Source organism: Mytilus edulis, chromosome 3 (assembly GCF_963676685.1).
Source record: "Mytilus edulis chromosome 3, xbMytEdul2.2, whole genome shotgun sequence".
Taxonomy (NCBI): domain Eukaryota; kingdom Metazoa; phylum Mollusca; class Bivalvia; order Mytilida; family Mytilidae; genus Mytilus; species Mytilus edulis.
The window spans coordinates 10,303,145-10,330,764 of record NC_092346.1 but is presented as its reverse complement, the minus strand read 5'-3'; the positions used below and the strand labels follow the sequence as shown (position 1 = coordinate 10,330,764).

General features: G+C 31.8%; 2 protein-coding genes across 3 annotated transcripts in view; one reads left to right on the top strand and one right to left on the bottom strand.

Moving 5' to 3' along the window:
• Nucleotides 1–692: 692 nt before the first annotated feature.
• On the bottom strand, nucleotides 693–12,023 carry LOC139515789 (protein cornichon homolog 4-like). Of its 2 annotated transcripts, none has more exons than XM_071305483.1 (5): nucleotides 11,819–12,023; nucleotides 7,392–7,460; nucleotides 6,616–6,728; nucleotides 5,051–5,191; nucleotides 693–3,074 (listed from the first exon to the last, which is right to left on the bottom strand). In XM_071305483.1, the coding sequence occupies exons 1-5, from the start codon at nucleotides 11,891–11,893 to the stop codon at nucleotides 3,044–3,046; spliced, it is 429 nt and encodes a 142-aa protein (XP_071161584.1). In that variant the 5' UTR covers nucleotides 11,894–12,023; the 3' UTR covers nucleotides 693–3,043. The 2 variants fall into 2 exon arrangements, with proteins under 2 accessions (XP_071161584.1, XP_071161583.1); XM_071305482.1 differs by having other exon boundaries at nucleotides 693–3,031.
• Nucleotides 12,024–12,135: 112 nt separating this feature from the next.
• The window catches only part of LOC139515788 (tetratricopeptide repeat protein 8-like), a 41,077-nt gene continuing 25,592 nt past the window's right edge, over nucleotides 12,136–27,620 (top strand). Inside the window, exons 1-7 of the mRNA XM_071305481.1 lie at nucleotides 12,136–12,322; nucleotides 16,235–16,416; nucleotides 16,789–16,948; nucleotides 20,011–20,145; nucleotides 22,720–22,805; nucleotides 23,215–23,413; nucleotides 24,554–24,693. Of these exons, the coding sequence (XP_071161582.1) occupies nucleotides 12,221–12,322; nucleotides 16,235–16,416; nucleotides 16,789–16,948; nucleotides 20,011–20,145; nucleotides 22,720–22,805; nucleotides 23,215–23,413; nucleotides 24,554–24,693 (1,004 nt within the window). The 5' untranslated portion in view covers nucleotides 12,136–12,220. The remainder of the gene's footprint in view (nucleotides 12,323–16,234; nucleotides 16,417–16,788; nucleotides 16,949–20,010; nucleotides 20,146–22,719; nucleotides 22,806–23,214; nucleotides 23,414–24,553; nucleotides 24,694–27,620) is intronic.

Genomic DNA, 27,620 nt, shown 5'->3' with positions numbered 1-27,620 from the left:
AAGTTAACTGAATATTTAAAATTTCACAATACAGTTGCATCTTAAACATATATTTGAGAGCGGTATGACAAATATAAGGTTTGTAATAACTGTAGTGCAAATTTGAGCAAGATGGCAAAAAGGCTTTTAGGAGTGTTTTTTTTTGTATGTTTTTTTTAACTAACTTGAAATAGTACATTAAAATGAAATGAAAATACAAATCATTGTATTATTTATATTAAATTATAGAAGCATTATACAATTTCCGTTTACTTGTTCATCAAAGCTCATTCATACTTTAATACAAAACTCAGCACACTTCAATACAATGAAATGTATTATCAAAAGTAAAAAGAATGAAATCAACAGCAAAAGCACATACAACGACAACTAAACCAATAATACACAATATAAAAATATTCCAACTACTAATTATACATGGCATTAAAAGTCTCACAACAAAATGTAAGCAGTATTTCCTTAGTTCCAATCTCATTCAAAATCCCCCTCCACACTAAATTTTACCCTTTCAGTGATAAATTTATAGCATGTGAGTTGCATATTGCTAGTTTTAAACTTGTACACATTTACTATCAATAATCATAAGTAAGAAGCAATACTCACATATATACATTCCAGAATTAATGAATTTACAAATGCGTATAAATTGTCACATATTTAGAAGATGTTTAACATCTTGCTTGTGTCATACATGTATATTTAACCAGGTGCTCCGCAGGGCGCAGCTTTATACGACCGCAGAGGTCGAACCCTGAACAGTTGGGGCAAGTATGGACAAAACATTCAAGCATGATACAGCTCTGAATTTGGATTGTGATCAAATTTTTGACATTACATGGTTTTTTTTTACACAAAACAAATGCCAAGATTTTACAAATCAATTAAAGATTTCTTCTTCAAACTTTTTAAATCTAAAATTAAATAGTTGACACAGCATAGGTTTCTGACACAGAATGAATGTGGTCTAATGAACTTAAAAGGTTTTTTTTGCCTTTGAGCAAATCACTATGCTGTTGAATATTAATCCTCTCAAAAAAATGTTTGAAGAAATTTTCTTTTTATTTATGAAATCTGAAATGAGAAAAATTTAACCCCCCCCCCTTTTTTTCACATCCCCGTTTCCCTTTTTCAAAACTGATATCAATTCAAATTTCTAATGGAGTTTGCAACAATAACTACTCATTTAAATACATCATAAAATATTAAGATGTAAAAAAACTGCTTGTTATCACTGAATGGTAAAGATTATTTAAATTTATCAGTTGGTAGTAAAAAGTGTATATACATTGTATATTGTATATAACAAAGATTTAAGTTGATTCTGGACAAAGAAAGATAACTCCAATTAAAAAAAATTCTTGCTATTGCACAAATAGGATATTTCTTGCTTACTATTCTGGACAAAGAAAGATAACTCTAATTAAAAAAAAATTTGCTATTTCACAATATTGTGCAATTAGATATTTCTTGCCATTGCACAATACTGTGCAATTGAAAAGACTTGCTATTGCACAATACTTAATATAATAATTTTAGATCCTGATTTGGACCAACTTGAAAACTGGGCCCATAATCAAAAATCTAAGTACATGTTTAGATTCAGCATATCAAAGAGGCCCAAGAATTCAATTTTTGTTAAAATCAAACTTAGTTTAATTTTGGACCCTTTGGACTTTAATGTAGAATTTGAAATTTGAAAACAGGACCAAAAATGAAGAATCTACATACACAGTTAGATTTGGCATATCAAAGAACCCCAAGGATTCAATTTTTGATGAAATCAAACAAAGTTTAATTTTGGACCCTTTGGACCTTAATGTAGACCAATTTGAAAACTGGACCAAAAAAACTTCAATAATCAAGAATCTAAGTACATTTTTAGATTCAACATATCAAAGAACCCAACCGATTCATTTTTTGTCAAAATCAAACTAAGTTTAATTTTGGACCCTTTGGACCTTAATGTAGACCAATTTGAAAACGGGACCAAAAGTTGAGAATCTACATATACAGTTAGATTCGGCATATCAAAGAACCCCAATTATTCAATTTTGATGAAATCAAACAAAGTTTAATTTTGGACCCTTTGGGCCCCTTTTTCCTAAACTGTTGGGACCAAAACTCCCAAAATCAATACCAACCTTCCTATTATGGTCATAAGCCTTGTGTTTAAATTTCATAGATTTGTATTTACTTATACTAACATTATAGTGCGAAAACCAAGAAAAATGCTTATTTGGGTCCCTTTTTGGCCCCTAATTCCTAATCTGTTGGGTCCTAAACTCCCAAAATAAATACCAACCTTCCTTTTGTGGTCATAAACATTGTGTTTAAATTTCATAGATTTCCATTTACTTAACCTAAGGTTATTGTGCAAAAACCAAGAAAAATGCTTATTTGGGCCCTTTATTGGCCCCTTATTCCTAAACTATTGAAACCAAAACTCCCAAAATCAATCCCAATCTTTCTTTTGTGGTCATAAACCTTGTGTCAAAATTTCATAGATTTCTATTAACTTAAACTAAAGTTATGGTGCGAAAACCAAGAAAATGCTTATTTGGGCCCTTTTTGGCCCCTTATTCCTAAAATGTTGGGACCAAAACTCCCAAAATCAATACCAACCTTCCTTTTATGGTCATAAACCTTGTGTTAAAATTTCATAGATTTCTATTCACTTTTACTAAAGTTAGAGTGCGAAAACTAAAAGTATTCGGACGCCAGACGACGACGACGACGACGACGACGACGACGACGACGACGACGACGCAGACGCCAACGTGATAGCAATATACGACGAAAATTTTTTCAAAATTTGCGGTCGTATAAAAATAAATTAAAAGACGAAAAAATGTGTTACACTCAATTGAAAAAAAATCTCTATAATATTAAACATGCATATCATTATTAAGTAGTCTGTTTCGTTCTTGACCTTTATGCACGTAAAGTTTAAAGGTCACTAACTTCGACAGGTGGAAACATTGGTTCTACTGCCTTTGCGCTCTTCGTCAAATTCAGCAACGATATTGTCATCCTGTAAGTAACGTTACAGTCCTTTAATTAGTGAATAAATCATCCTGGAAAAGAAACACCCACATACATGCTCAGTTAGTTGTTTTAGCTGAAAGCGTAAACTTGGTGATGACTGCTCTAGTATTAATTGTGGTATGGCACGGTATCAGAAGACACTTCTATCAAAAACTGATTTGAGTGGCAAAATGTTTTGAAAGATACTCTGAACAGTTATAAAAAAAAAACAGAAAAAAAAGTTTTAAGCATGGTGGGATAAAATCAAAAAGTAATTTCTGAACCCCCCTCCCCATTTACATTTAATTCTGGAACAGCTCTAATGGTACTTTGAGTTTAAGGCAAGAAGAATTTGTTAATGAACTACACTACAATAAGCACAGTTATTCTTAGCATAAAACTGTTTGTAAAAACCTATGCTTCATTGGTTGAATATTGACAACATTGTAGATACCAATTAAACCAGGTGCTCTGCAGGGCGCAGCTTTATACGACCCCAGTGGTCGAACCCTGAACAGTTGGGGTAAATTTGGTCACAATATTCAAGCTTGATACTGTCTGAATTTTGATTGTGATCAATTTTTTGACATAATATAGGTTTTTGCCACAAAATTAATGTGGTTCAAGATCTAACACATCTATTGCACAATACTGTGCAATTGAATATTTCTTATTGAAACTTTTAAAAATTTGAAATTTGAAAAATGTTGAAAAAAAAAAAAAAAAAATCCCTTAAAAAAATGGTAAACTGAGATCCCCCCCTTAGAGCAATAACCCTTAAACTCAATCCCATGCTTTCCTTTGTAATATTGAACCTTGTAGTACGATTTCAGAGAGATCCATACACTTAAACACAAGTTATTGTCATGATTGTTTGGAAACTAGAAAATTGCTTCTTTTTGGCCCTTAATTCCTACATATTTTGGGCAATTAACCCAAAACTTGATCCCAGCCTCCCCTTTGTTATATGGTACATTGTGGTACAATTTCAGAGAGATCCATGCAATTACACACAAGGTATTGTCTGGAAACTAGAAAAATGCTTGTTTTGGCTCCTTTTTGGCCCTTAATTCCTAAACTTTGGCCCCATAACCCCTTAAATGAATCGAAACCTTCTACTTGTGATTTTAAACAGTGCAGTATACTTTCAGAGCAATTGAAATACTGGTAAACAAGTTATTATCCTGAAACTAGAAAAATGCTTGTTTTGGCCGCTTTTGGACCCCTAATTCCCAAACGGTTCGGACCATCATCCCATAAAATAAATCACAACCTTCCTTTTGTGGTATTAAACCTTCTGAAAAAATTTCATAAAGATCTATTCACTTAAACTAAAGTTATTATCTGGAAACCAAAGTGTCATCGTCAGACGACATCATACCATTATACGAACCCAAAATTTTTTTGGGGTCGTAAAAAAATAAAAAACTGCTAAATGGCTTTATCTAGAAAACACTGCACACATGAAGTTTTCACAAATACAATTTATACAATAACATCTATGTATGAATTCACAATATGTTTAAAAAAACATGTATCAATTTCCCTGCCCTAGCCACATGTTAAGCTATAATTAGACACACAAAACTAAAAGTTTGGAAAGCAAAAATTAGTATTAGGGTATATCACTGTCAGTTAAAACATGTAAGCAAATGTACGCCATAAATCTGCGTAATGAAAGGCAGTCATGATGTTGATTAATATCCTATTGTTTCATGTGAACGTTTTAGTTCATGTAGGAAATGTTCAAATGCTTTGTGATGACTGTGACACTTTTTATTTGTGCTACATGAAAATGAATAAAATACAAAATTGCAATAAGTGACATTTGTGAAGCCGCACAAAACTCATTAGCTTTTTACAACAAATTACAGTTTATAACATTGTCTTAAGATGATCTAGCACTTGACATAGTCAAGAAACTTGTCTATTTATAAAAATCCGCATGCTGCCCTTTTTTATCTTGATTGCTATCTTCATGACGTATACCCAGGCCAAAATAATATATATATTAGAATATACATACCAGTATAAAAATATAAAGAAGAATATGAGATGGGATCCCATTTTAATGAGGTTTTCTTTCATGTAAGTCTTTAGTTGTTGTCTATTATGAATCTCTGTAGGATCATACATTCCAATATCTCCTGAAGGTTTATTAACTAATCTATAAATAGAAAAGGGAATGCATCAATTAATCTTTTAATAGAAACATTAATATTTTTGTTCCAATTGAATTACTGCAACAATCATTTTTTTAATTTTAAAACAAGAATGGGTCCCCAGTACACAGATGCCCCATCCGCACTATCATTTTCTATGTTCAGTGGACTGTGAAAATGGGGGACAATATCTAATTTGGCATTAAAATTTAGAAAGATCTTATCATAGGAAACATGTATACTAAGTTTCAAGTTGATTGGACTTCAACTTCATCAAAAACTACCTTGACCAAAAACTTAAACCTGAAATTTGCACTATCATTTTCTATGTTCAGTGAACCGTGAAATTGGGGTAAAACTTTAATTTGGCAATAAAATTAGAAAGATCATATCATAGGGAACATGTGTACTAAGTTTCAAGTTCATTTGACTTCAACTTCATCAAAAACTACCTTGACCAAAAACTTTGACCTGAGGCAGGACAGGCGGACAAACAGACGGACGGACGGAAGGACAAACAAACTGACACACAGACCAGAAAACATAATGCCACTCTTAGACGGATGAATGAATGGATGCAAAGACCAGAAACATAATGCCCCTCTACTATCGAAGGTGGGGCATAAAAAAACAAATATGTTTAATCCTCTTTCCAACAAAAGTTTAAAGGTATCCATCATGTTTCATCATATCTATGAAGTCTGTATCAAAAGGGTTTAACAAACTTATGAGTTCAAGACTAATTATACAACCTGGAAAAATCTTGAAAGCAATAAAACAAACAAAAATGTGTCCATAGTACACGGATGCCCCACTCGCACTATCATTTTACATGTTCACTGGACCGTGAAATTGGGGTCAATACTTTAATTTGGCATTAAAATTAGAAAGATCATATCATAGTTAACATGTGTACTAAGTTTCAAGTTGATTGGACTTCAACTTCATCAAAAACTACCTTGACCAAAAACTTTAACCTGAGCTTCACACTATCTTCCTCTTTGTTCAGTGGACCATGAAATTGGGGTCAATACTTTAATTTGACATTAAAATTAGAAAGATCATATCATAGGGAACATGTGTACTAAGTTTCAAGTTGATTGGACTTCAACTTCATCAAAAACTACCTTGACCAAAAACTTTAACCTGAGCTTCACACTATCTTTTTATTTGTTCAGTGGACCATGAAATTGGGGTCAATACTTTAATTTGACATTAAAATTAGAAAGATCATATCATAGGGAACATGTGTAATAAGTTTCAAATTGATTGGACTTCAACTTCATAAAAAACTACCTCGACCAAAAACTTAAACCTGAAGCGGGACGAACGAACCGACGAACGAACGAACGGGGGCACAGACCAGAAAACATAATGCCCCTCTACTATCGTAGGTGGGGCATAAAAACTTCTATATATAGCTACTTACTTATAAACTAACCACGCCGTTACTGGAGCATACATTAGAAACAATATCCAATGTCCTGTTAATAGTAGAAGAACTGCTAATACACACTGAGCTATAGCCTCCACTAGAACCCACTGCAAAAAGACAAATTATTCACAATTATTGTATGAAATTAATTCCTACTATATTGTTTTTGTACTTAAATCTAAACTTGTGACACAAGTTTTAATTTTCCTCTTAGAATTATACTGGAATACAATGAAGGATTTTGAATTAAGTTATCCACACCATAATAAAAATATTCTGTAGCTGTCAAACATATGAACTTGATGAATATCTATAATGTTTGGAAAACAAGTTATTTTGAACAAATATAATGTTCATCAGTTTAAAGATGTAAAAACATGTTAAGAGTCAAGTGCCAAACAGTCTGTGCTTGATCCTAGCATAAACGACATTTATGCATTAGTTAAAAAAAACTCATAATGGATACCAGGACGTGTGTTTCTTCTACATAGACTCATCAGATATGCTCCAATCCAAAAAAGTTATAAAGGCCAAAAAGAACAAAGATGAAGAGCATTGAGGACCAAAATTCCTAAAAGTTTTGCCAAATACAGCTAAGGTAATCAATTCCTGAAGTAGAAAAGCCTTAGTATCTAAAAAAAATTCTAAAGTTTTTTGAACAGTTAATTTAAAAATATGACCATATCAATGACAATTCATGTCAGCATAGAAGTGCTGACTACTGGTCAAAGCAGTAGTGAAGTAACAGTACACAATTATAATATACATACCTTATTCAGTTTATCACAACAATTGGTAGCATTTAGATAGTCACATTCTAAATCTGATAATGTTATAACCTGAATTCTGTCAAGGAAATCAATTTTAGAAAATGCATGTTTTTATTCTTCAACACATGTTAAATCAATCTTTTTAGCTTTACATTTCTTAAAGATTTCCTTTCTTTTTATCTCATTGTTTACTTTGAACTGAAAAAAATATGAACCTGGAGAAATCCTAAATTGCAATTCAACACCTATAGATTTGAGGTACTTCAGTCATTGTCAGTTGTTCATTTTGTGTTGAAAATTGGTGTATGATATATTGGATTTATTTCCATTGAAATTATGAGAGCCTTCTTGAATAAAAAGCATCACTGAGCACAGCCTGAAATGACTACACAGGTCAAACCCTGAACAGTTGGGGCAAATATCGACCCAATTTTCAAGCATGTTACTGTCTGAATTTGGATTGTGATTACATTTTTGACACAATAAAGGTTTCTGACACAAAATAAATGTGGTCAAAGATCTCGAATGTGCAATACTGTGCAATTGAAGATTTCTTCTTGAAACTTTTCAAAAAAAAAATCAAGACAAAAATATGAACCCCTTAAAATGATTACAAAATTAGGAAAACAAATCCCCCCCCCAACTTTTTAAATTCCACCTTCCCCATTGGAGCAATTACCCCCAAACTCAATCCCAGCTTTCCCATTGTAGTATGAAACTTTAAGTACAATTTTAGAGAGATCCATACACTGACACAAAAGTTATTGCCCAGAAACTACAAAAATGCTTATTTTTGGCCCCTGATTCCTATATTATAAAATGTCGTACCTTAAGCCCCCCAAAACAACCTTTCTTTTCTGGTATTGAATCTACATTTGTAGAATTGTAAATTTTCTTAATAAACTAAAAGTTATTGTCCGGACACCAAATGTGTTTTTGGAAGAACATTGATGATGCAGACAACTACACCATCATAGTTCCCATACATGTAAAATTTTAATGTAGAAAATATCTGACTCCATAATGGAAAAGTGATTGTTGTAGACTGTCAACAGAATACCGAATTGATCAAGCAGCACAGATTCTCGGATCAAGTGGCACAGATTCCCAAAGAGAAATATCCCCTATTACAGAAGAAAAATAAATAAATAAAAAAAAAAAAACATTGGGAAAATTTCATTGTACTAATGAACTCAATGCGACACATGGCGCTAACGGGAGTTGTAAGTTGTAAGTTGTAATGAACTCAAAATCGTGAACTTTTTTTTGGTCACTTTTTTTAATTCCCGCATCTGCGCAGAAATCTACTACCTTTTTCTGGTCTCGTTTGCATGAAACTTTGAGTAAAATATATATTTATCAGTGTATATCAAAAAGTGGATATTATCTGCCTGTCCAAAATAGATGCGCTGCTTCGTCACTTCTCATGCCAACTAACGGCCTCGGAATTATATATATCGGGTATCAATTTGTTCATTTATGTAAGTTTTACCTACCAGTCAGGGGACTTACTTAAATGAGTGATTTTCTGATTTAAGTAACATAATGTCCATAAAAGTTGGAAGTAAGAGTTGTCTTTCTTTAATAATCACCTATTTAAGTAGTACAAATTTATCACTAGAAGTGATTTACTTTTCTTGTAGCTTTAAATATAGAATATCAATGATCCAGGGACTAATTATTTTGCTAAACCTATCAGAACCAACATCTGTGTTGATAGGATGACTGGGTAATTTCAGGTGATGACCTTGTACTGAATCTAGGATAATGACATAAAAATCACTTGTTTAAGTATCATACCTCAATTTCCTTCTCAAAAATCACTTCTTTAAGTATCATTTTTTTAATAACCCCCACTAATTTCAACACCCCCAAACAGTGAAATTATTTTTTGCAAACAGTAGAATTTTATTACATAATCTGAAAGATGAAACCTTACACTTTACAGTAAAAATATTCCCACTGCTGGGAAAAACCTGTTAAGAAAGTATCAGTTCATTATGTAAAGCCATTATTGACCTTCTGCTGTTGTTTTTTTCTATGGTCGGGTTGTTGTCTCTTTGGCACATTCCCCATTTCCATTCTCAATTTTATTATAGCATTTTTTTCAACTAAAACAGAATTTACACCTAAATGATAGCATCAAAGAAATAAACTTTGCTACTTAAAAGAAGCAAAAAGTTTATATACCGGTATTTCAGTTTTACTAATGAAAAGATATTATCTAACCTATGTGTTTAAAATTTTGGTAAAACTACAAAATCACAATTTGTGACAAAACTTCACTTTTGCTACTCAAATAAGTGATTTAAAAATCACTGATTTTAATAAGTCCTCTGAATGCCTACGTGCCACCCTTTATTTTCTCATATTTAGACAGTTTTCACAGTGACCCATCGATTCTGGCATTTTAACTTTCTGAAAGATTGTCATGTGATCACGAGCAAAAGTAAGGCACAATGGACCATGGGAGATTATGTATGCAAAGGAAATGACCCTAGGTCAATACCTCGTTCATTTACGATGCAAGTAATCTAAATGTCTGAGAGCTTCCGATTGTTATTGTTGTTGGCTACTAAATCTTAAATACCAATCTCCTATAAAGGAGCTGAAAAATTGTGGTTGGCTTCTAAATGTATTATACCGATCTCTTATAAATGAGGTGAAAAAAGCATAAATATTTGCATATTTGAGTCTCGAGGTCAAGAAGTCTCTCGTAACTTGACGTCCATTCATACATGTGATGGACTGTGAAACTCAGATCAGGAGATTTGGAAATTTTGGTCAGGAGATTAGGACTCAGATCAGGAGGTTTATTATCGACATAAATTTTGTCGTAAATGTAACAGTATGATGTAGAAATGGTGTTTTTCTTCAAATTTCCATCAAATTGTAATATGTTTGTAGTACCCTTATTGCCTTTCTATTTGAAAGAAAATAAAATATTAAGAGGAAATCTGTTTCTTGTTTTGTTTTGGATAATGTCAATGAATGTTTTTGATAATTGAGTATTCACTGCTTGCAAATAAATAATATTTATTTATCTTATCTGTATAGGTTTGTATTCATGTCTCCATCTCCTTATCATTGGTAACTGTATAGACAAATAAGAAAGAAATATGCTATACATGTATATTTGCAACATGATAAATTAATAAGAAAAATAACAAACACTAATAATAGTATTGCATGGTTTTTAAGCATTATGAAAGTCATGTTTCTAGAAAACTTAAAAGACTCAAACAATGTAAAATGTTTTGCTATCTTTAGCTAAATCAATTAAATCTTATATACTGACATAAACAATTCTCAATCTCAAGGTTTTACTAGGAATTAACCTAACTAAGATTTATATTCAGTCTAAAGTAAATTGTACATATTTTGTATTCATATCACACAATTTGTAGAGAGACTTACCATATAAACTTCAATTTAATCCTTGAAAAGAAGTCTAGATTGCTAAAATAATTTATAAATTTATATTTTTTATTTGTCCCAAAACATTTAAATTCATTTAATTACCACTTTTATGATAATTTGATTAAAATATTATTCATTTATAGTCTTTTTACAATTTACATTTTTAAAAGCAAAATAACTTAAAACAGGATAAATCAAAGGGAAGTAACCAAATACACAAAGTTTTTATAACACATGTACAACAGCAGTTAGCCAGAGGTAAACATCATTGATTACCAGTATGTTTGACACCCAAGCTGTCAAGTGAAGCCATATAATTATACTTCTTTGATTTACAGGTAAAATTTAACACAGGTGTCAATTACACCTGTACGGTAGTATAAAGAAATTATCAAATATGGCAGCTGAAAATTTTCATTCATGAAATATTTCATACACGGGAGTTTTTTCTCCTATACGGGAGGACGGGAGGAGACCCCTGAAAACTGGATTATTGTACTCCGTTGGGAGGTTCACATGTATGTCCATTTGAAAATAAAAGTAAAAATGTCTGAATCGATGGGTCACTGTGAAAACTGTCTAAATATGAGAAAATAAAGGATGGCAGGTAGGTAAAACTTACATAAATGAAGAGATAAATGAAAAATGAACAAATTGATACCCGAAATATATAATTCCGAGGCTGTTATTCGGAAAGAGAAGCAAGAAGCAGTGCATCTATTTTGGACGGGCAAATATCCACTTTTTGATATGGGACAAGCTCTGACGTCCCACAGCCCCAGCTAGTCTGGCAAAACAGCTGTTGGGGACATCAGAGTAATCTCAGACTTATTAAAGTTGTATTGAAATAAGGTGATAAGGCCAAAAATTCATTAAATTGACCATAAAACGTTTCTCTAAACCAAACAAGGATTTAAAATAGCACTATTTTAGACAATCAATCAATAACTGGGGTCATAACTTGTGACTTTTGACTGATTTTTTTTTAATGGACAGTTTAAGGATACAAAATAAACAACAAGGAACAACAAAGCTCCTTCATCAATCACAGAAAAGATGAATAACCAGGAATCCACACCCATGCTTTGGTTTTCTTTCGAGTTTTTGTTTAAATTCTCTATCTGATCCCTCTACGAAATTTGACAGGGAACCAGGCCGAATAAAGCCGGTGAACACTGTAATAAACATTGTTTATCCTAGTACGTAACATAAGTCTCTTTTACTCTATCATGTCTGATGTAAACATATGAATAACTTTATAAAAGTTATAAATTTCTAATACGATTTCCAAATTTACTTTCATGTAGCGTATATATTGAATTGTCGAAGACAGATCATATTTACAGATCATTTTTCAAGAAGGTCACAAAGAGTTATCTCCCCTCACATAGCATTCTTGGCAACTAAAAATGGATCCACTTTTTCTAGCCTACAGTTGTTACAGAAGAAAGAAGTATCAAGAATGTACAGATATATGTACAGAGTTATTAGAAAAGAATCCATATGACCAGGTATAAAGCTAAAACATGTAGTGGGCTTCTGGTGGATAACTGTTACTCCCAGCTGTCACTGGCATAAAATTTAGTAACTTGACTTATCCTGCCTGTCTCTGTACTGACAACTTGATCTTTTATCATAATATTATCACCGATTTTAAACGAAGGGCTATATCACGATTATTCTTAAATTATCGGCTGGTATAAAATAACCTGCAAATACAAATGAAAGAGCCTCTTTAAGAGGACAAGGAATGAAATGGTCTAAATAGTTAATTATAAGGACGTCTTGAAAAAGGGTGGTAAAGCCAAAAGGGTGTACTGAACACGGAAACACGTGAAATGAAAATCGCAAAAAAGGTAGCACGAAAAAAAAAATTGGGAAAAACGAAGCACAAAAAATAAAATCGTAAATATTCAGGAAAATAGTACCAGAAGTTATTACTCAGCTGTTCTTTGAGATCCTGCATCCATTATTAATGGACATCAAGACCTTTCAGTCACTTTTAAGCATCTGCTACTGCATCTGATTTGGTAAATTATATATACTATTCATAGTAATTTGATGTATCGGATATCTTAACTTCACAAAATTCTGTCACGACAAACAACAGTCATGACGGTAGATTGCCGGCTGATTTGCATTTTCGAGAAAAGAATTGTCCAATAATTAGAGTCATTAGATTGACAAAAACTCAGTGAAAAAGGGTCTTCAGAAATACTGTGAAATTGTTTATTCGCATAGTGCATTAGTGGTATTAACCATATGTGGATTCTAAAAAACTCTAAAGAACTTCTGGATAATTTTAAATTTCAATGTTTTTCTGAAAATAGTTTTATTAAAACTTTTTCAACCCTGTATATATACCACTTTTCCCCCATCATGAAATTGAAAAAATCGTCTAAAAGAAATTTTATAATCCACAATGCTTTCAGCCTAAAAATGGTAGCATATGCTTTAAATTTATTACTTTGGGATACCATACAGCATACATGTATTTTATTGATAGCAAAAAAGGAAACGCAGGTTACACAGAGGAACAAGTGATCATCAGTTGGAGTATCTTATTGACAACATATTTGTTGAATTTGGAGACAGACTTTTTCAACAAATTGTCGGCATTCCTATGGGAAAAAACTATGACTCTTCTTGCCGAACTTGTCAAAACAAGAAGGTCAAAGAAGCCAGGTCATTTTATTTCACATTCAGATATATTGATGATGTTCTTTCCATTAACAATCCAAACTTTCTTGATTTGGTTCCATTAATATATTCCCCATAACTTGAAATTAAAGAAACAACAAACACCACTTCTTCTGCCTGATTTTTAGACCTATACCTCGAAGTTCAAATACACGATCAACTCAGTACCAGAATCTATGAAAAACGAGACGATTTTAATTTTGAAATTATCAATTTCACCCACCTAAGTAGCAACAATTCAACTTCACCTGCATATGAGATATACATTTCCCAAGTTACTCGGTATTCAAGAGCATGCAGCAACTACTCTGACTTTGTTCAACATCACCAGTGTCTGAGCAGAAAGTTGATGAACCAGGGGTGTGTCAAAGAATGTCTGGTCCTTTTTTCTAAAAAGTTGTTTGGAAGGTACCAAGACCTTGTTGATAAATATTCCCTATCAACTTCACAAATAATGCACGATAGTCTTGCTGTATAGATTATGTGTACTGACGTTTTTTGTCATCTTTATAACTGTTATCGTTTTCTTTTATTTTTCGTTATGAATATTTAATACTTTTACTGTTTAGTCTGTTCATATGATGGTATCAATTTGACGTGGGTCTGTATTTATTCATCTCATCAATGTGTTAATGTTCTATGATAATTTCTGTATTCTCAAATGATTCTTGTCATTCGTTTTTGCTTATTTGTTTGTGTGCCTTTTTGTGTGTCTTTCTTGCATGTGACGTGGCTCTGTACTTATACATCCTGTCATTGTCTTATTGTGTCATGGTTAATGTTTGGTTACTAGTACATTGTATATCTGTTTGTTTTTATAGTGATTAAGATACAAACACAACGTTGACTTTACATACCATACATATACAATAGAATCGCAAAAGTAGAAATTCCCAATGATAACAATATCAATCAATTTCTATCAGATTACGCAAGTTTCAGAAAGTATTATAACACATTGACTTTGAATTAGTTCCATTGTACTTTTATTCAAATGCAGGACAAGCATGAGAAATTAAGAGAACCGACACGAAACACAGAAAATAAATATGGGGAAACACGAAGCACGCACATTGAACCAAACATGAATGCATGAGAAAACGAGAAATAAAACACCAAAACACGAAAATAAGTGAAATAAAAAGGCATCGAAATAACCCTTCACCACCCTCTTGAAAGGATATTATTTTTTTTTGCTTTAAATCCTTACTGCGCAAAACAAAAAATAGAAAAGCCTTTCGAGATGTGATAATTCTGTGGACTAGGAATGTATAAAAGGAGGATTTCAGTTAAACTTTTTGATTTTTTTTACTCTTTGATTGTCTATAAGTCTGATAATAATTATAAAAATTAAAAAAATTTCACTATATATACTTCTCCACAAAGCAATGTGCAGTACAAGTTTCATAAACTTCAACGTGTTGAAGGCAGTCACTACAAAGTAGAAGTAGATGATTCTTATATTTCCTGGTAATAATACCGTATAGCAGGTTATTTTCGCGGGGTGTAAATTTTCGCTTATTTTCGCGGATAGAACAAAATTGCCGAAATAAATTCCGCCAATTTATATTAAGTGCCCAGGCAAAGGTAAGCTGTAAAAAGATTTCAAGACGCCCTAAACTTAAATTTTTCCATTTTTTGAGTTAGAGCCGATGAAGTTTTCTATAGTTTTGATATAATTTGTCCCAATAGTAGTACAACACACTGTAAAAATTTCATTGAGAAAGCGCAGGTGGGATTTTTTTTTTTTATTTATGTTCTAAAAGAAATGCACTACGAAATAATTGTGGTCTCAGACCATATAAGACATTGTAATAGAGCATTTGCTGACAAAATTTGCAGATTTGGAAGAAAAATGGAAAGTGCAGACTTATATAAAATTTATAGCTGTCTTCTATCATTGTCTATTAACACCTTTTATTTATGCACAGAGCAAAGCACTTAAAATTCTACCTTTTACCTTTTTAAGCTGTGAAAAATGTTGAACTAAATCTACTACTTATATATCAGTCAGTCCGTTTTAAAAAATTCTTTGCCAGTGTTTTAGATGGAATTTTGCAGAGGGCACTGTTTAGATGAATGGCACCCTCCCTTGTAAATGTTGTATTAAACTTGATTTAAAAATTAAGAATGGTAATGGGAATGGGAGAAAGAGAACAAACCGACCACAGATCAGAATCAGCTGAGAGCCACCAATTGATCTTCAACACAGTAGGAAAATCAGAGGCGGGTTTCAGCTGGCCCCTTAACCAAATATGAACTAGTTCAAAGAAAATGGATGTTCAAGACAAGAGTAACAAAGGCTGGAAACTCCAGACTTGAGAGGGGCACACAAATGTAGTAGGATTCAAGTTCAACATGTTTTGTGAGATATCAACCACCCCTTTTGTTTATTATTTTTATTTAAAAATAAATAAATAATTGAATAAATTCATGTTTTTCTATGATTTATTCTACTATTTGAATGTAAGTACATGTAGTTGCTTTTAAATAATTTATGTAAGGTAAAATTTGTTTTTTCATCAGGTCAGAGGATTGCACAGAAAAGGCAGAAGGGAGCTATGGCTGCTGTTTTATAGTCTTTATTTTTGGTCTTACTAAGACACTGGTGAAATTATGAGTGCATGTGAGAAACAACATTTCATCTATTTTAAATTTATATAACTTAAATAATTGAAATTCCAAAATGAAAATGTTTTGAAGTTTTTTAATTAATATTTCAGGCGTCTTGGACATTGAAAACTAGAGCTTTAACAGCACAGGTTTATGTAGATGAAGTTGATGTAGATGAAGAAGGCATTGCAGAGATGTTAATGGATGACAACTCTATTGCACAGGTGTCCAGACCTGGAACATCCCTCAAACAACCAGGGACAGGCCATGGTGGTCCTAGTCAAGGAGTAAGGTAGGTATCATTATATCTTTAAATTAATATCCAAGTATTTCTTTATTTGAAAAACAATGTAAGAAATTAAGAATATGCAAAGATAAATTCTTAACAATATTTTTAAAAGTATCACTTTAACAGAGATTAGTAACATATTTGTATTCACAAAGGAATTGGACACAAGCTATAACAAGATTATTGACGTCCCTTACCTTTTACACAAAAATATCTTTGAAAATTGGTATCACATGAAATGTGGCATCATGATATCGATTAAAAAAATATATAATTTGGTAAAATAGTCTAATATTACACATTGACATGATAACCATAATAAGAAATGCCATTTAATAGCTCAATATTTTCAATACCAGTGATGTGTTTTTACAGACCAATGTCCCAGTCAGGAAGACCTTTATCAGGATTTACCCGCCCTGGAACACAGGGTGGGAGACCAGGTACAATGGAACAGGCCATTCGGACCCCACGTACAGCACATACTGCAAGACCTGTCACTAGTGCCTCTGGGAGATATGTCAGATTAGGAACTGTATGTATTTATTCTGTTAATTTTAGGAACTGTATGTATTTATTCTGTTAATTTTAGGAACTGTATGTATTTATTCTGTTAATTTTAGGAACTGTATGTATTTATTCTGTTAATTTTAGGAACTGTATGTATTTATTCTGTTAATTTTAGGAACTGTATGTATTTATTCTGTTAATTTCTTATTTAACTACATGTCGAATTATCTGTGGTAGTGTATGCTTGATAGTATTGTACTAACTGATTTTACCCTCTGTAAGGTGATTATTATCATTATTATTATATATCCCTTATTTCAAGATAAGGGAGATGTAGGTTCCATTATTTGTGAGTTCACATTTAGAAAATGATTTTTCTTGCTATGTTGCTTTAAATTATTGCATTTACACATGTTATTAGATCGACTACACCATCTCATAAAACAGAGCTTTTTCTATAAAAATGGAAATCGTAGATACAAATTTCTTGTTTTGGGTTACAATCATTCATATTTTGTGAAAAATCACACTGAATCTCCCAGAAAATATACAGAAGATGATATTATCAAAATGCTGGACTTTTTGATCGACAATATATTTGTTGAGTTTGGAGGATTTATATTTCAACAGACAGTCGGTATTCCAATGGGTACTAATTGTGCACCCCTGCTGGCTGATTTGTTTTTGTACTCGTATGAAGCAGAATTCATTCAGAACCTTCTAAAAGACAAAAAGAAAAAGCACCTTGCGAAATTCTTTAATTTTACTTTCCGATATATTGATGATGTTCTATCATTGAATAACCCATATTTCAGCCAATACTTACATCTCATATATCCAAGTGAACTTGAAATTAAGGATACCACTGATACTAGAAGGACTGCTTCATACCTTGATCTTTTCCTCAATATTGACGTAGATGGACGACTTCACACGAAAATCTATGATAAACGGGACGATTTCAACTTCCCAATTATCAATTTCCCATTTCTCAGCAGTAACATACCCTCTGCCCCTTCGTATGGTGTTTACATATCACAATTGATACGTTATTCTCGTGCTTGTTCACACTATACAGACTTCATATACAGGAGTGTGCTCCTTACGCAGAAACTGCTCCAACAAAGTTATGAAGAGGACAGATTAAAATTGACACTCCGTAAATTTTATGGACACCATCACGATTTGGTGGATCCATACGATGTTTCGTTGACCAAACTAGCTAAGGACATTTTTACCACATGGTAGATTGTGTTTTGTCATAATGTCGTCTAATCTTTTAATTACCATACGTGACTTATTCCCGATTGTGACTGTTTTGCCGAGTGTGAACTCGCATTACTATAAGACGTGGTACGGTACTTATCCATCCCAATTCATGTATTTAGTTTAAATGTTTAATGTTATATTTGTAATTCTCATCGGATTTTGTCAAATGTGTTGACGTCTTTTCTATTATATTTATGTGTTATGGTAAAGAAAATTAATCACCGCCTTCATTTATCAGATTTGATTTCGTTCAAAGTAATCAGTACGATATTTTACGTTTGAAGTTAGATTCATAACAAACCTGACATAGTTTTATAATATAGTTAATTGCTACCTCAGTTTTATATTAATAAGAATTTAAATGTGCTTTGTTATTAAATGCAATATCAGTATTTAGTTCAAATATATAATCTTAAATTAATCCTAATTCTATCTTATTCATTCTTATGTGACGTCATTTTTCATTTTTTGATGCTCTGTTTTACTAATTCAAATGACGTCATTTTTTCGTCATTTTTCAGTTTCAAATAGGACGTCACTCGGCGTAGAGGTTTAAACGTATTCGGATGTGTCTACTTTTGTGTTTCAAATGTCTGGTTATGTAAATGTATTTAAGTTGTTTCCTGTAATTAGTTAATACTTCAGCTTTATCATGTACATCTTTTGTATATTCATTTTATTAAATTTACTGTTTGCAAAAGTATAAATTACTCTAAATTATAGGGATTTTCTGGTAACTTAACAGAAAACCCTTGCCGTTTTTGGCACAACCTTTTTGATCTTTTGGTCCTCGATGCTGTTCAACTTTGTACTCGTTTCGGCTTTCAAACTTTTGTATCTGTGCATCACACATAGGTCTTGTGTGGACAAAATACACTTATGGCGTATTAAAATTTTGAACTTGTTGCCTTTTGTTGGCTGTTGTTCGTGTGATTCTTTGTCAATTGTGTTCTCCAATTTATTTATATTGTAGTCCTGTGTTGTCATTTTGATGTTATTTTTCACATGGCCATAAAAGTGCGAGGTTTGGCATGCCACAAAACCAGGTTCAACCCACCATTTTTTCCTTTAAAAATGCCCTGTACCAAGTCAGGAATATGGTCATTGTTATATTATAGTTCGTTTCTGTGTGTATTACATTATAACGTTGTGTCGTTTGTTTTCTCTTATTTTTGAGTGTAAATTCACATTGCGATAAGACGTGTCACGGTACTTGTCTATCCCAAATTCATGTATTTGGTTTTGATGTTATATATATATATATGTTATATTTGTTATTCTCGTGGGATTTTGTCTATGTGTGTTACATTTTAGTGTTATGTCGTTGTTCTCCTCTTATATTTAATGCGTTTCCCTCGGTTTTAGTTTGTTATCCCGATTTTGTTTTTTGTCCATGGATTTATGAGTTTTGAACAGCGGTATACTACTGTTGCCTTTATTAGTCTTTTATTAGGAATAAGAACAAAGACAGCTACTCTAGTTCTCATGTCTGACGCTATGTGACTATATAGTTTTCTGGATTATGTTTATCTGTCTAAATTTCTTATAGAAATATTTGAGAAATTTAAGCGGAAAATTTATCATTACCGTATTTATGTAAAACTTGCATATTATTTCACTAAATTTCTTCACCCCAAAATAATTACTTAAATAAATATCAATTATCACTTTACTTCACTTTAGAGAAAAGTCATAAGTATATCTTAAGGTAATATATAGTTTCCTTACAGTTTTCTTAGAATAAGTTGACTGAATGTTTTATGCATTGCATATAAATGTTTATAGAAAGAAATTTAATTGAATTATTTTGTATTTTAGGCTTCTATGTTGTCGACACCAGATGGACCTTTTATTAACCTGGGTAGATTGAACTTTACAAAGTATGCATCAAGACAGAACTTAGCCAAATCCTTGTTTGAGTATATATTTCATCATGAAAATGATGTCAGAAATGTAAGTTATATTTAGACCAGGTTTCCCTGTCACAAACTATTATATGTTATATTAACATAAGATAAAGATGTCAGAGTGCCTGACACATGGTTCAACAAAATTAGATTATTAAACCTTTATTATGTATACAGGAAACTAAGGTTTGCAAACAAAAATGAAGAAACAAACAAGAAAACACATATATGAGGGTTATGATGTGGGTACCTTCATGACAAATAACAAATAACGATAACAAATCTTGCCAAATAAGAATAATGGTAATATTAAGTACATGACGATAAAAGAATCGACTGATTTTGACAAATCACATTATTTTTTCTCAAAAAAAATGGAAATGATAATTTTTTTTTAAAATCGGTGAATCATGACAAGTACATTTTTACGAATCATGTTAAAAATTTTAATTATTTGACGGTTATGGTAGCCAAAAATGACAGTTTGATGCCTGATGCTAGGATTGACAGTTACCCATAGATCTAAAATTGGTGTTTCCCTCCAGGCACTCCTGCTTCTACCATCAATATAAACTGGCCAACACAATTTAGCCATTAGTGCTGAAAGAGCCTTAAACCACCAACTGTCAATCCTCACATATACTGTTAACCAGCTAATGTTTGGGATTGATTTATTTTTGCAATTTTCAGAAGTTTGAAAGTATTGTGAATACAAATTGTCGCTTATATGACAAACTTGTATCTTTCCTTATTTAACCACATTAAGCAAATTGAAAATTGTGATGTTAAGGTAGATCATAAGTAAATATTTTTTGAGACAGAATTTTCTTATACTTAGCCAGAATGAAGATTTTAATATGCTCTTTTCAAATATCTAATAAAAAGGAGGGGTCACCGTGCTATTTTTCAAGCTATGGGTCGTAGAAAATTACCTAAATTTGGTTAGATTGTTCATGGGAAAACACATTTGTGTGCATAAAAAAAAATCTATGAGATAGAATTTTGAAAAAAATTGTGAAAAGATAGGTTTTGTAATATGTTTTAAGAAAATAAAAAGAAAAAATGGTGTCACCGAACTTGTTTTCTTGCTACAAGTAAAAAGAAAAAAATTCCCTATCTGTCCAGTATAAATTTTTTACTAAAAGAGTTATCTTCCCTTAAATGGCTCGTTTGAAAAAAATGATTCTAAAAGCAAGAAAAATATATTTGTTTAAATATTTTGGATTATACAATAAATTGCCAAGTTTTCTTTATATTATTAAACAGTCTAACCATTAAATTGCAAATCTGTCTACAAATTTGCAGATTTAGGCAAATAACTAGACCTATTTTTTACTGTGATTGTTCAATCCAAGATGGCGGTATACCATGAATCTACCTTAAATCATTACAAAGTGGGCTAGAATGGGCCCAATACCAAATTAATTCTCTGTGAAAATAAGTTGAGTTACAGATCCCTTCCTTTATTTACAAGCACTAGACTTTGCAGCCAGGGTTTCCCCTGGGTCAATTATTTTTTTCGCCACCTCTTTCGCCAAAACAATATATATTTCGCCACTTTATTATTTTTTTCGCCAAGTAACACAAATATATTTTTCTTTTAAAATATTTCTTTTTTTACAGCCCCCCCTACCCCCCTCAATAAGAAGAGGTTTTTATAACAAAACAAAACATTTTATCACTTGGAATTGATCCCTCGTAGTCATTACATTGAAGGGTTACTCTCATGCCAACCGTTTGAATAAATTTCTTCATAACGACAGTTTTCTTTTCTAAACCATCGTAAACAAGTAAAACTATGCATGAAACACGTGTGTCACTGGAACGACTTTAAAGTACCCACTCAAATCAATTATCTATATCTAAGTTAAATGATAATGTTCAAAATCAGAGACCTTTCTTGCTTTTGAACCTTTTTCGGCATAACAACAGTTTTTTTTTCTGGACTATAATTAAAAGAAGGATCGAGAGGAAGCGTCAAAAATTTGCTTCAAACACGTGCGTTGCAAAGTTGTAATAATAAATCCCTTTTGTGACATGTGATGGACGCCATTATGTATGTATGTTCCGTATCTCCCTCCTTTAGTAGGAGCACCACCATGGGTTATGGTGTAAAAAGGAAGACATTTAACACACTGTATTGGTACAGATTTAATGTGAGAATTTGCCTATCCAGTCTCCCAGCCTGGCCGTGACGGGTCTTACAACCAGAAAGTTAACCTTCCCAAAAACAATATCATTTTGTCATATAATACAATTAACACCTTTATTAATTAGTCCTTTGATGTCGATAGCTATAAATGCAATCAGCTGATTATTGATTTTCTGTCAAATCCCTTAACGAGTTCAATGTGAATTCTGAGTATTGTCTGATCTGGTAAAGTCCGAGAAACCCGAAATAAGTAAATAAACAAGATGGCTGAAAATAAATCGTTATATATATTTCTTTCGCCAAATTCTTTCGCCAATGACGAATTTTAATCGCCACAATTATTATTTTTTCGCAAATTGCGAAAATGGCGACCGCCAGCGGAAACCCTGTTTGCAGCAATAGCTGAAGAAGTATTTAAGACTTGTGATTGATATATGCTCATTCTTTCCTATAATCTTCTATTTAAAGGCACTCGAGTTGGCAGCATTAGCTACAGAAGCATGTCAGTTTAAAGACTGGTGGTGGAAAGTACAGTTAGCCAAATGTTATTACAGGTAAAGGTCTAAAGGATTTTCTTTTGTATAAATCATTCAGTTTAAGGGCAGTTTAATTTATTCAATGTTTTGATAAACTTCTGTAAAAACATTTATTAAAACTCAAAAACTGCATTTGAAAATTTTCAAGAAACTAAATTAATTTACTGTAAATTCAGAAATTATTGACTGCATTTATTATTGCGATTTTGTCATTTTAGACTTAAATGCGATTTGAATATTTACGATTTTGAGAAAAATCCTGTTTAATTCATATAAAATATTTCAAAATGAGAGTTTAAATTATTGTGTTTACAATTCTGTTGCATTTTTCGCAATAATAAAAACCTTGCAATAATTTCTGAATTTACAGTACTTTTAAATTTATTTTCAATGTATCAATTAGACCCCACTTTTTTCTTTGTTTCAGATTAGGAATGTTTAGAGACTCAGAGCAGCAATTAAAATCAGCATTAAAACAACAAGACATGGTAGACCCCTATCTGTATCTATGTAAAGTGTATCTCAGGCTTGATCAACCTCTTACTGCTGTGGAAGTTTATAAACAAGGATTGGATAAATTTCAAGGGGAAACAACTCTATTAACAGGAATAGCTAGAATTTATGAGGTAAGATTTCTATTTGTATCTATGCAACATAAAGATATATTGGGGGTTGGTCAACCACTCACAACCGTAGAAGTTTACAATCATGGATTAGAAACATTAGTTTTTAGTTAAAACATATTTTATGGTTCAAAAGAAATGGATTAGACACAAGTTTTTCAAAGAAATCTTTCAAGGGGAAACAATTTTATTGACAGGTATAACTAGATTATATGAGGTAAGAATTCAATGCTAGTTATTTTCCATAAAATAGTACCATTGAACATGTGAATTTTCGGAAACACTTTGATATAAGTCTCAAATGTTATAGAAATTTCAAGCAAGAATAACCAGGGATTTCAGCTTAATGAAACTGCTAGTCAAATTGAAATTGAATTGAATGGATAAGATATATATAAAAAAGACAATGGGGTATAAAATAATTCAAACAAGAAAACTAATTTATGTACAAAATAGTGAGTAAACAACAAATAAGGTATGTAACACAGCAAAAAACTACAGAATAACAGGCTCCTTTTTGACACAAAATATGTTGATGCACTTGAAAAACTCAAGGAAATGAAAAGTACTTTAATTTCTGTTCTTCATATCAGAATTGCAGTTAGGCCTTCAACATTGAGCAAAATTGAACTTAGGGACGACATAAAAAAATCAATGAAGGATAAAAAAAATTAAATTCAAATAGTTTAGGGGTGGGTGTCAAAATTGCTGCAAGCTTTGTTTAATTGACAGCGATTTTATATATATCCTTATTTTACATGTGACCCACAAATTAAGTTGCTCAAAGAATTACAAATTTTCCAAAGGGTTGATTGCAGACTTTGATATCATAAAACCTTATGTCACTAAAATACAAGTTTTCCTCATCCTCATAAAGAAAGGAACACTGAAAAAAATTATAATTTTCTGCCCTCAGTTCTAAAGACTGTTTTATAAAAAAGCAGAAAAATCGTGGTTATGATTGGCACAAAACAAATATTTTCTGTTTATAGTTTGAGCTCCTGAAGTCTTATTGTTATGATAACACTAAGATGTTCCATGTTGTCATCAGTATTTTATAAGGTTACTGTCTCAAATACTTAAACCCCTTTTACCTTATATCAATCACTAGACTTTTTAACTATTTTTTTTCTTTTTTTCCAGGGTTTAAATGAGATGGAAAATGCAGTTAAATTTTATAAAGATGTTCTAATGTATGATAGTATGCATGTAGAAGCCATAGCTTGTATAGCGACACACCATTTTTACACAGATCAACCTGAGGTTGCACTAAAATTTTACAGGTATTGTCCTATTCTCCACTTTATGTGTATGACATTAAGATCATATTGAACAAAATGTAGGTGCTTTTCACACCTATGAAAGACAGGACATAACCCAACTTTTAGATCTTCCCTTGAAATGGGAGAAGTTAAGATTCATGGTACTATTACTTTACCATTCTTTTGTCATAAAACTTTAATTTTGCTTAGAAACATAGTCATACAAAATCTGGCAATGTTCGTCTGACCTTGACTTCATTTTTATGGTTTATTGGTCAGCTTTAAGTATTCATGATTTGATCCTTTTCTCAGATACTACAAGCAAATGACCTCTATTTTTATAGTTATAAAAAACCTTTTCAAACATAAAAATATTGTTTAAAAAATTTAAAAATTTTGTGCATGTTTTTCCTTGAAATTCATTTAAGATATTTTATTATGGTGTTATTTGAAAAGTTATATGGAACTGAAAATCTTGTGTTTTCTATCATTCTGCAGCAAATAATTATATTATTAGTTAGAAAATGTTAAAACAACAAGCCAATCAAATTTTGATTTAACCTTTGTTTTTATAATGATCAAAGACATTCATCTAATTATTAAATTACAATTATATATGATTGCAAGACAATGCAAGCCAATTACTACTGAAATATAAAAAAAAAATGATTTAATTATCATTTATAATATCTTTATTTAATTGTTTACTTTGATCTTTTTATTAATCCACAACAATTAATCCTAAATAGTCTCCTAAGTCTTTTTGAGTAGAAGAATGAGTCTTTTGATCTCAAAATTTCTCAAATGTATACTGTGAAAACAGACTCAAAATAGATTTGATAAATAAACGCGACAGTTTGAAACATCATCTGACCTCAGATATTTACTGAACCCACACCAGTTTAATAGTGACAATATAGCAATGGCTGAATCTGCACCAGTTAATGACAGCATAGTTATGGATGATACAGTACTACTGAGGAAGCACCTGCTGATCCATGACAGAGCTGTACAACAAATTATTGTACTTGGTAAGTCTTTCTAAATGCTCAACTTTCAGACCTCCCTTCATGAATTAAAATTTTTCGTGCCGTCTTTTTTAATTTAAAAACAATATATATCTGTTCTTATTTGAAACAAGTCTTGCTAGTTCCAAGATTGAATAAGAGATTAAGAAAGATCGCTCACTTATTTTCTTGACTTATCTAAAATATTCTGAATGAGATCAGTGTAGATTTTAAAAAGCAGTTTTATTAATAATGATATTTTAAGAAAATAGAAAACGTTGAAAACAAGTAAATGATATAATGAACAACTTTTTGAAAGTTTTTTTTATAATTTTTCAGAAAAAAAAGACATTTATATAATGAGTTAACAATTCGAACATATTTTTAAAATTTCATCTTATTTTTTAGATCGCTATATTGAGAGAGTCAAAGAAAAAGCTGTACACCAAGTTCAGAGAGGTAACAAATCCAGAGCCTTACATCTATTAAACAGGAAGTCCGTAGCCATTGGTCTGAAGAACACCTATCGTCAGTTTCGTCTGAGAAAATGGTACCAGTCACAAGTTCTTGTAGTGAGCATGCTTAGCACCCTGAGACCCAACCAGGTTACAGTACAACCTACAGAACCTGACACAAACCCAGGGTACGAAGGCCAACAGATGGAGCTGTTTGCCAAATCACAGATGGTTGCTCAGTGTAGTTTTGACCGTGCTGTGTAATGATGCTACAAATATGTGATGATGTTGAATTTGAACTTGATGTGCTTCTGTTTACAAGTTCATTAAGGTGATATGAAAACAATGAAATATGATTAGTAAAGTGAATTTATGTAGATTTGTTAATTTAATACATGTAGTGCTATTTTATTTTGTAATAAAAAATACTTTCTCACTTTAAATTTTGTTTTTATAATTTTCTTACAAGATTTTGTGAGTCAAAGTCAATAGTTGGAGAAGAATTGTGTTTGGAATTCTATTGTGATTCTTCTTGCAGGAATATAATTATGTATTCCAATAATTCTGAAAAGTTTGTTTTTGTCTTTATTTTCATGTTGTGATCTGTGGTATAGATGTTCTCAATGTCATTATTTAGTCATTAGGCATCTGTTCTCAATTTGTTTGGACAATAGGCACATTCTCTCTATTTCTTTGACTATCGGGTATCTTCATCCCATTTGTTTGACCATTGGGCATTTCTCTCCATTCGTTTGACCATTGGGCATTTCTCTCTATTTGTTTGACCATTGGGCATTTCTCTCTATTTGTTTGACCATTAGACATCTGTTTTCAATTTGTTTGTCCGTCACATGAATATTTTTGTCACATCTTTCTCACGAACTACATCATAAAGAGTTATGTAATTTGGTTTCAGAGTTTATATAAGTCAGCTATACCGTGAAATGTATTTCAGATTCATCACTCAACAACTTCCTGTTTACTACACACTTGTATAATTTTACACATGATAGCCAATGTTAAAAATTCATCACATTTATCTCAGGAACTACAATACAATGATTTCTGAAAATTGGTTTCAGGGTATATATGTAGGACTCAAATCTATGGCCGGTTCCAACTCTATGGCAGATTCCTAATCTATGGCATATGTGACGTTACAAAAGTCAATCAAATCAAATCTATGACAGATTTTTGTTTTCTCCAAATCTATGGCAGATTTGTGTAATTTTCCGGGGCAAAGAGTAACATATAACGTCACAATTGAATAGCGCAATATTTCATCATCGCCGCTGCTAACGATGCTGAAATCAATAGATTTGAACACCATTCCAAATAAAGGTAGCACCCTCGATAATAATTTGCGGATGGTTTAAAGGATATATTAGATGTGAAATATATTATATTAACCGAAAAAGGGACAAAATGTTCTGCACTGCCCGAAGCCCATGGTGAACAAGGGCACCGCTTTTTTCCAGTCCCTAAT

Coding starts and splice junctions, on each gene's coding strand:
- LOC139515789 (XM_071305482.1), bottom strand. CDS start 11,893: ATGGGTGTGGATTCCTGGTTATTCATCTTTTCTGTGATTGATGAAGGA. Junction 7,461..11,818: donor TGTTCCTTGTTGTTTATTTT/GTATCCTTAAAC, acceptor GACAGAATTCAG/GTTATAACATTATCAGATTT. Junction 5,192..6,615: donor ACGGCGTGGTTAGTTTATAA/GTAAGTAGCTAT, acceptor TTCTATTTATAG/ATTAGTTAATAAACCTTCAG.